The 10,617-nt window shown below is 38.1% G+C and overlaps 1 protein-coding gene across 1 annotated transcript; it reads left to right on the top strand.

Moving 5' to 3' along the window:
* The first annotated feature begins 4,539 nt into the window (after nt 1-4,539).
* On the top strand, nt 4,540-5,019 carry LOC120100611 (39S ribosomal protein L30, mitochondrial-like). The gene has a single exon (XM_063282915.1). It carries the CDS (start codon nt 4,540-4,542, stop codon nt 5,017-5,019), a length of 480 nt encoding a protein of 159 aa, XP_063138985.1.
* The last annotated feature ends 5,598 nt before the right edge of the window (nt 5,020-10,617 follow it).

The following is a 10,617-nucleotide window of genomic DNA, read 5'->3' as shown; positions in this document are numbered from 1 at the left end:
CAAGTTCTTTGCCAAATCTGTAGGTTGCCATTTTGTCATGTGGATAGTGTCATTTGTCTTACAGAAGCTTTTTAGTTTTACGAGATCCCATTTCTCTATAGTTGATCTTAAAGCCTGAGCCATTGGTGTTCTGCTCAGGAAATTTTCCCCTGTGTCTATGTGTTTGAGGATCTTTCCCACTTTCTCTTATGTTAGATTCAGCATATCTGGTTTTATGTGGAGGCCATTGATCCACTTGAACTTGAGCTTTGTTCAAGGAGCTAAGAATGGATCTGTTTGCGTTCTTCTACATGCTGACAGCCACTTGAGCCAGCACCATTTGTTGAAGATGCTTTTCTTTTTTCCACTGGTTGGTTTTATCTCTTTGTCAAAGATCAGGTGACCATAGATGTGTGAGTTTAATTCTGCATCTTAAATTTTATTCCAATGGTCTACTTGTCTGCCTGTATACCAATACCATGCTCTTTTATCACTATTGCTTCATAGTACAGCTTGAGGTCAGGGATGGTGATTTTTCCAGAAGTTCTCTTATTGTTGGGAATACTTTTCACTATCCTGGGATTTTTATTATTCCAGATGAATTTGATAAGTGCTCTTTCAATCTCTGTGAAGAATTGAGTCAGAATTTTGATGGGGATTGCATTGAATCTGTAGTTTTCTTTTGGTAAGATGGCCATTTTCACTCTCTTAATCCTTCTGATCCATGAGCATGGGAGATCTTTCCATTTTCTGAGGTCTCCATCAATTTCCTTCATCAGAGACTTGAAGTTCTTGTCACACAGATCTTTCAACTACTTGGTTAGCAAAACACCAAGATATTTTCTATTACCTGTGGCTATAGTGAAGGGTTTCATTCTCTAATTTCTTTCTCAGCACGTTTATCCTTTAAGTAGAAGAAGGCTACTGATTTCTTTGAGTTAATTTTATATCCAGTCACTTTGCTGAAGTTGATTATCAGCTATAGGAGTTCTTTGGTAGAATTTTTGGGGACACTTAGTTATAGTATCATATCATCTGCAAGTAGTGATATTGTGACTTCTTTCTTTCCATTTTGTCTCCCTTTGACCTCTTTTTGTTGTCTAATTGCTCTGGCTAGAACTTCAAGTAATATATTGAATAGGTAGGGAGAGAGTTGTCAGCCTGCAGTGCATGTGATAGAGGGTTAATCTCCAATATATACAATGAACTCAAGAAGTTAGACTCCAGAGAACTAAATAATCCTATTTAAAAAGGGATACAGAGTTAAACAAAGAATTGTCAACTGAGAAATCTCAAGTGGCTGAGAAAAATTTAAAGAAATGTTAAACATCCTTAGTCCTCAGGGAAATGCAAATCAAAACAATGCTGAGATTCCACCTCACACCAGTCAGAATGGCTAAGATCAAAAACTCAAGTAACAGCAGATGCTGGCTAGGATGTGAAGAAACAGGAATACTCCTCCATTGTTGGTAGGATTGCAAGGTGTCACAACTACTTATTCTGGCGGTTTCTCAAAAAATTGGTAATAGTTATACCTGAGAACACAGCTATACCACTCATTATGATATACCCAAAAGATGGTCCAACATATAACAAGGATTCATGCTCCACTATGTTCATAGCAGCCTTATTCATAATAGCCAGAAGCTGGACACATCCCCGATGCTCTTCACTGGAGGAATGGATACAGAAAATGTGGTACACTTACACAAATGTAGTACTACTCTGTTATTTTAAGTTATTAAAAACTATAACCTCATGAAATTTGCAGGCAAATTGATGGAACTAGAAAATCCAATACTGTGTGAGGTTACTAGTCACAAAAGAACGTACATGGTATGTACTCACTGATAAGTCGATATTAGGTAAAATGCTCAGAGTACCCTCAATACAACCCAGAGACCATATGAAGTTCAAGAAGAAGGAAAGTCAAAGTGTGAATGTTTCATCCCTACTTAGAAGGGGAAAGAAAGTAGTCACCATGGGAGGTAGAGGGACATAGAAATATAAGATGGAGATGGAGGGAAAGGGAAAAGAGAATCAGGTGTGGTAGGAGAAAAGGGAGAAGTACAGAGGGTCAGGAAACAGAAGAAGGTGTATCTCAATGGAGGATGGGGAACTGGGGGTAGACCCTAGAATGTCCCAGATGCCAGGAAAGCAAGAAGCTCCCAGGACCCAATGGGGCTGACATTAGCCCAAATACCCAACAAAGGGGAGGGACAACATGTAGAGACCATATCCAGAGGTTAGGCAAGGCCCCCAGTTGGGGCATGGGGCCATGCACTCATCTCCAAATTTTTAACCCAGAATGGTTTCTTTCTAAAGGAAATACAGGGATGAAGTGTAGCATAGAGACTGAAGAAAAGGCCATCCAGAGACTGCTCCGCCTAGGGATCCATCCCATATGCAGACACCAAATCCAGTAACTATTGCTGATGCCAAGAGGTGCTTACTGACAGGAGCCTGATATGGCTGAGCCCTGAGAGGTTGTTTCATAGTCTGACCAATACAGATGTAGATGCTCACAGCCACTCATCTGACTGAGCACTGGTATCCCAATGGAGGAGTTAGGGGAAAAACTGAAGGAGCTGAGTGGGTTTGCAACCCCATAGAAAACAACAATATTCAACCAACCAGATCTCCCAGAGCTCCCAGGGACTAAACCACCAACCAAAGACTACACATGGAGGGACCCATGACTCCAGATGCTTATGTAGCAGAGAAATGCTTTATCTGGCATCAATAGTAGGAGAGGCCTTTGGTCCTGTGAAGACTTGATGAGGTGGTAGTGCGTGGGTAGTTTGGGGAGTTTCTATGTAGAAGCTGGGGAGGAGGGCAATGGCATAGGGAGTTTGGTGAGGGGAAAACAGGAAGGGAGATGACATTTGAAATGTAAATAAATAAAATAACCAATAAAAAAGGATAAAAGAGATCATAGAGAAAAGATAGGGTAGGGGAGAAAACAAAACAGATCCTAGAGACACAGGCATGTCACTCTTGGGTTTTGGAAGCTGAGACAGGTGTACTAAAACTTAAAGGCTTTTCTGGACTACAGAGTAACTCCAAGCCTTTGATCTCACACTAGCACTTTACTCCCTTATCCTACTACAGCATGAACATCTCTTCTATGTGCTACCACTAACACACTACAGCTCCACCAAGACTTCTCCTCCATGATGGAATGAAGTCCTCAGAAACTATGAGCCAAAAAAAAAAATTCTGTCTCTCCTCCACTACTTTGGTTTGGTTTTGGAAATTATCAAAAGTACTAACATGGGACAGTAACTCTAACAAGGAGAGTTATTACTCCATCGAAACTGACCAGTGTATTCACAGACCTCTAGAATGTCTTTATAAGTGCTAGGTGTACCCAGCTAAACAATCTTTAGAATGTTATAAAGAGAGCTTAATAAAACATTCTAGTAGGAGTTTGGAAGACCCAAATACCAATGTACATGTGGAGAATAAAGACAGAGCTTGTGAAATTTCATGGGGAGAATGAAGACTTTATTTCAGAAATAAAAACTAAAATTCATCTATATAATGGAAAATAGTCTGCCTTCCTCAAATTCTACCTGATTAAATGCTTATCATATAGCACAAGAGAATCATGTAGGTTGGTGTTTGACCAAATTGTAAAGCATCATATCCTACCAACGTTGACACAAAATTGACAGTAAAATCTCTATATAATATTATATCTGATCAAAATATTAAATGATGATGAGGGCATGATATACATGTATTCTGAGAGTCAATGCCTCTAATAAGTATTCCATTGGTCTTATTCTTAGAATAAATACACTTACTAGTTGTCCAATACAGAGTGGTCATCCCTGAAACCCTGCACACACACACACACACACACACACACACACACACACACACACACAGAATATTGTATTTATACATTGGTTATATGCATATATGTATGTAATGGTAATAATTAGAGAAAATGTTAAACTTAGATTTTGAGTTATACTAGAACTACAGAAACATTGTTAAAGAAATTGAAGAGTTTTTGTTATACAGGACAGTTGTATAGTTTTAAGTGGAATTTTGACTTTGATATTGCTAGATACAACATGGCTATGGAAGGGATAGTGAGACATGTTCCCTGTCCCTAGAGCAGAGCCAGTAAGACATGGCTCTCCTTGAGTGTTGACTGTTGCTGTAGGCATAAAGTGTGTCTGCTTGCTTAACAATGACATATTTTATTTCATGTTCTTCCTTCAGGGAATGTTCTCCCTGCCAAGGTTAATGGATCTATGATAATCACAAACAGCACAATTCCAGGAATGGAGAATGTGTCTGGTGATCTGAAATGGAATTTCTGATTTCTTTGAAGACTTAGTTGTGTCATGTGATGATTTTCTGGGAATAGTATTACACCTAAAGCTAACTTCCTCACATCAAAATGGCCTCTATGTCTAGACTTGGGGACCACAAGCACTGTGCCAAGTGAACTACAAAGGACTTGCTATGTTAAGATAAAAAATGTTCAGACATTAGAAGTGGACACAGTGGTTGCTACCTCTGAAGAGAAGAATTACCACACCTATGGCTGGGGTTCTGCACTCAATATTTCTGAGGCCTCCAGGCAGACTACAGTCTGTGAAGAAAGGTTCAGAATCTCTCATCCGTACAGAGTGGATTTATCACAAATTTATCAGATCAAGACTTCCAGATAAAGTATTTGAGCCTAGACCTGAAGGTCATGAAAAACATAATGGGGATCCACACAACCCTCATAAACTGCATATTGTTACAAGAATAAGTATAAAGAGGTGTCTATTCTGGGAAAAACATACAATCAAGGAGCTCAGACTGCAGAAGGCACACAGCCTTCAGAGTCACAAGGACATCCAGCAGGTAAATGCAAAGCCTGAAGTAGTTAAGCACTTGATGCGCATCCAGCCCCTGAAGCTGCCACAGGGACTTCCCACAGAAGAGACCATGTCCAGCATGTGCCTCAAGAGCACTGGGGAATTGGTTGTGCAGTCGCATCTGAATCCTGTGGAGCAGGAAGCAAAGTCCTGATGCCACACAGCTTCAGCTCACAGATGCACTTACTGAGGAAACTCTTCTCATTAAAGTGTGTTAATCCAGTCCTAAGGAGGAGGAGGAGGAGGAAGAGGAGGAGGAGGATGGGAAGGAGGAGGGAGGAGGGGGAAGAAGAAGGAGGAGGAGGAGGAGAAAAAAAGAGAAGAAAGAAAGAAAGAAAGAAAGAAAGAAAGAAAGAAAGAAAGAAAGAAAGAAAGAAGAAGGAAAAGGAAAATGCTCTTGCTGTCTGATTCATTGGCCTTGAATGTGCTCTGTATTTCAGTTCTATACCTAAGAGTCAAGGGGCTATGGTCAAAAAGTGCTGACAGGTGGAATGATCAAAAGAAAACCAGGAATAAATGATTAAACTGATATGCAATTTCTTTTTTTTTATCTTTATTAACTTGAGTATTTCTTATTTACATTTCGATTGTTATTCCTCTTCCCGGTTTCTGGCTGATATGCAATTTCTAATGAAGTAGCTTATGCAAATAAAAAACTATTCTTTGGTCCTCAGAGGAAAGCTATCTAGAGCAGATCATTGAGCTTGCATCAATCACCGCTCCCACTGCTCCCATTCACCCATTCCTCAAGGATACTCTCTCAAACTGAGCCTGGTCCCTGGCAGCCTTTTTGTGAAGACTGGATATGGCTTGAAGAAGTCAAGAGCTTGGACTGAAATGCTTGAAATAGATTGTGATTTTGATTGGATTCAGAGTTTGCTGGATTAACAGTATACCTCTGGCTTATATGTGGGGGTTATTCTAGAGGACTCAGTCATGGGTCTCTGACTTACTGAATGGTTTAATCCATTAATTAAAGCAGAATGGTGAAACTATAGAAGAGATCTGTTCGAAGCTAGCGAAAGTATAGAAGGGGGTCTTGTACAGGGCAGAGGACATATATACTGGAGGAACATCTTTGGAGGGCATACCTTACCCTGGCTTTTTTCCCTACATTCTATTTCTTGGCTTCTATGAGGATAAGGGTTCTGCTTCACCTTATCCCTCTTCCATGATGCTCTGCCTCACCACAGGCACAGAAACATGGAACCAACCTGTCATATACTGAAAATTGTGAAAATGTGGGCCAAATAACTCCCCTTTCATAAAAATAAATTAAACCATTTTTAAAATGCCTTAACTTAACATTTGTTGCCACAGGGAAGAATATTTTGGCTCCCTCAGACTTCTCTGGTAGCTGCAGCTGTACACTATGCACTGTTTGCCCAGTACCATTATCATTTTAGCATTCACTATTGCAAAGTAAAATGAGAAAAAATAAGCTTCTGCCTCCAAACATGCAAGTGTTTCTAATTAGTTTTGCGTTTTACACTATTAATCAACTTCCATAGTATTTCTTTCTATAAGTCTAAACATGACATTGTACGGACTCCTTTATTAATCAGTATGGGAAATTACCTTTCATTTTAAGGTTTTGTTTTTAAGTTTTATTTATTGACTAGGAAGTTCCCATTCATATTACGCAAACAAACGTTCTAAAAAAAAGTAAAATGAAGGATGAGGAGTGAATATTTGACCAACTAATATATAATTATATGAGTAAGATAGCATGACCCAAATGGTTAAATCATAATGATATTGCCTTGGCAATTAATATTATAAAACTAAAGCTTAGCTTATGAAATAGATAGCCATTTCTTTGCAATGGTAAGTAAATAAGCAAAACCTCCATAAACACCACGATATACCTAATATGTCAGCCTTCTGAATTGGAAGTCTGAATATTGAATATTACACAGAATAAAGTGAGTTCTTAGTCAAGACAAGAAGGCTGTAGTTAAGCCTGCACCTATGAATAGTAACACTTGAAGCTCTTCTCACAGACAGAAAAAAAATATGTGTGTTGACTCTGGCAGCTGCCAGCATACACTTAACCACCAAACCTTCCGAGAAATTATGGGCAGGGTCATAGCTAAACATGTTGTACAACCCTTTGCCATCCATAGTGCCTGAGATTTCTTTACATTTGGAACACTTCTTTGAAAGGGTTCATCACTTCTCACAACATAATTACTGCTCAGGGTTTAAGCTATATAATTCCATTTTTAGGAGCACCATTTCATGCTCAGGAAAAGTAAAAAGCTAAAAGAGGGAAACTATGCATAAATTTAACACACCACAAATGATTGAATGGAAAAGATAATCCTTTAAGCACTCAGTTTAAAGCCAAGAGTAATACCGTTCATCCCACCAAATCTCTCAGAAGACGAGAACCTGCTGTTAGATAACATCATGAAGTAGCTGATACGTGTCACAAAAATTAATATATCATGGAGCACAGGAACCCTTAGAGTTACACTTATTCATAAACTACAGTCCAAAATAAGACCAGGTCTAACATCAACAAAGTTAGACTTAAGTTTTCAACAAAGTGTTTTCTGTGAAGATCTGCTAAATAAACAAAAGATGTCCTCACATGGCTCGCAAATGCTAAAAAATGGAAATGGTTGGAGACTGTACTGTCAACTGGCTGGACCAGGCGCCTGATTAACTCCCAGACTAGGTTACATGAGGTGATGCTTCCTTTGAGGGGCAGTGTTACTGTGCACCCCACTGCTGCCATTCAAACAATCTGCAGTCACAGACATTCCCTGGAGGATGCTACTGAAGGTTCAAAAGGGGATGCTAGCTTCGTGTGGTCCCCTCCCACAGATTCACTTGTTTGTGTAAAACAATTGCTCTGCCAACAGCCTTCCTCAAAAGATTCAGATTTACATTTCTAAACATGCCATTAAATAAGCTGCAAAATATTCATAATATCAGAAAATATTTTAAGAAATCAACACACTGTTCAAATAAAAATTAAGGATCTAAACTTATATCCACTACCACAAAATATGACTGTGAATTAATAATTATGAATGTTTTATAATCATTTCTGTAAAATATACAAAAATAGACTATTGAAAGTATGAAAATGAAAACATCACAAGACACAAAATACACTAACTGAAGAATTATTCATAAACCAAAGTATATTTAACATATTATTACATAGAATTCAGATATTATTCTAATACTGAGGAGGAATGCATGCCTAGCAATCTTCTGTTCATTTCTTGGGATGAAGCCAAGTATGAATAAAACAGTTTGAATACCTAGGTCTTGAAGTTCATGCTGTAATTATCTGAATAATTCAATTACAAGCTGATGCATGACTGATGGAAATTATCTATGAATTGTGTAGTCTTGTAGTTTTGGAACAATTAGTAATTCACATTGAAATCCACAGACTTTATAAAATACAATAAAGAAACATAAGAAACTAACAATGTTATTATCCAAACTAAATATACAAGACCCACAAATATATAGCCTTACCAAGATTGGAGGTGATTTTCAAATATTAAGCTTCTGTTAATTAGAGAATTATTCATTTCAGCTCTTAATTCAACAGGATTCAATAGATTAACAGTGCCTTTCTGTATTTGCATTTTAAAATGCAGAAACTATTTTTTTTTTGTTGTTCTCAAAGAGATTCCAGGGCTGTTAGAGAAATCAGTAAATACTAAAGGACTATGAAGTCATTTAAATTATATTATTAAAAATACATAATATCATAATATTTAATAACATAGATATAAATGTAGAATACACATGTATTAAGATTATATAAATCTGAGTCACTCCCTTGTTATGGTTCCTATTGCTGTAATGACACACCATGTTTTAAAAGCAAGTTGGACAGAAAGGGCTGATTCAGCTCATACTTTTACATTGCTGTTCATCACCAAAGGAAGGTGGTCATTATAGGAACTCAAACAAGTCAGGAACCCGGAGGCAGGAGCTGATGCCTGTCTCCCTTCCTGTGGAAAGCCACTTCTCTCACTTCAACAGCGTCTGATATTCTGCTTTAATAGATCAATGCATATACTGAACTTATCTTAAGTAAATTTTTTTTCCTGAAAATATTCCAGCCATATTGTACCTTGGCTATAACCACCATTTTATCTATAACAGAGAAAACTCAACTCTTTTTTTCAACTTTTGAGTCATTGTTAAAATCAACACTAAATTAGAGCTAGTGTTTCTAAGTGAAATGTCATCATCATAGAATGGATTTCTAGGAGATAAAATAAATAATTTATACTAAACTAATTTTATTAGAAATGTATTATTAAACATTAGTTAATTAGTTAACTTTTAAATCTTGATATTGTAATGACAAATTATTCCTGTGATAGAACATCAGTCATGCTAAATAGAAATTTACTTTTATAATATGAGTTCAAGGAGCAAGATCATGACTTGCTCTTCCAAAGGGTATATACGTGTTGATGTACATAGAAGGTATGTCAGATGATGCAACAGTCATTAACTTTTTATTCCTCTTCAATAATCACAGGTTGGCGAAATGAAGTATATATACTTTCCATTTCTCGGAAATGAACATCTTCTGTCAAAGGCCAGCTTTGACAAGTCAGGAGAAACAGAAGTGAGGGTATAAAGTAGATGATTAGTCACTCAGCAGACTTTTTTTCTGATGGAATAAAGCTGGATTCATTGGAACTGGCACTCCCTGTGACTCTTTGAACTCTTTAGGGGCCAGCAAAAGGAAAAGAGAAAAACAAAAAGGACACACACACACACACACACACACACACACACACACCACAGAGAGAGAGAGAGAGAGAGAGAGAGAGAGAGAGAGAGAGAGAGAGAGAGAGAGAGAGACAGACAGGCAGGCAGGCAGGCAGGCAGGTAGGCAGACAGACAATAAATGAAGCAAGACAAAGCCCAACACCTAAACATACATATAGACAGTCAGACAAACAGACAGACAGACACATTCGCACATTCACACATTGAGTAGATGGAGCAAAGCCCCAAACACTATACACATGCACCCATAGTTGATAGACGGAACAAACTCCAATGAGCAGGCTTCAAGCTTGCTTTTCTCTCCCACAGCTTATATATCCCTGCAAAATCTTTCAAGCAATATAGAATTACAACATGACCACATTCTATTTTTTTATTTAGTGAGTGACTATGAAAAAACACTGTATTCCCTGATACCGTTACATGAAAAAAAATTATGTAGTGCAGGTAAAGGAAACTAACCATTCCCAAGAATCCATACATTGGTAACTAAGCAACTTGTCAGAGATTAACAAAGCATGAGCACGCAAGGTAATTTTCTCAGCCAGTTTCTTTTACTGGAGGGTAACAATTTGATGTTACAAAGAAAGGATCAATTATTTTATTATTTATCTTAACCAGCCACTGATTGAAACAGATGCAAATACTAACAGTCAACCAATGGACTGAGGTTACAGACCCCTATGGAAAGGCTATGGGAAGAATTGAAAAAGCTGAAGGGGATGGCAACCTCATAGGAAGAACAACAGTATCAACTAACTAACATAGACTCCTGGAAGTTCATAGAGACTAAGCCATCAACTAAAAAGCATACACAGGCTGGTCTGCAGCCCCTGGCAGATATGTAGCAGAGGACCGCCTTTTCTGGCCTCAGCAGGAAAAGATGTCCCTAATTCTGTCAAGACTTGATGCTCCAGAAAAGGAGATCTGGAGGGGGGTGAGCTGGGGGTGGATGGGTAATCGGGGTGGA

The sequence above is a fragment of the Rattus norvegicus genome, chromosome 2 (genome assembly GCF_036323735.1).
Source record: "Rattus norvegicus strain BN/NHsdMcwi chromosome 2, GRCr8, whole genome shotgun sequence".
In the NCBI taxonomy this organism is placed as follows: Eukaryota; Metazoa; Chordata; class Mammalia; order Rodentia; family Muridae; genus Rattus; species Rattus norvegicus.
The sequence above is the reverse complement of the archived record's forward strand: the minus strand, read 5'-3'. Positions and strand labels throughout refer to the sequence as shown.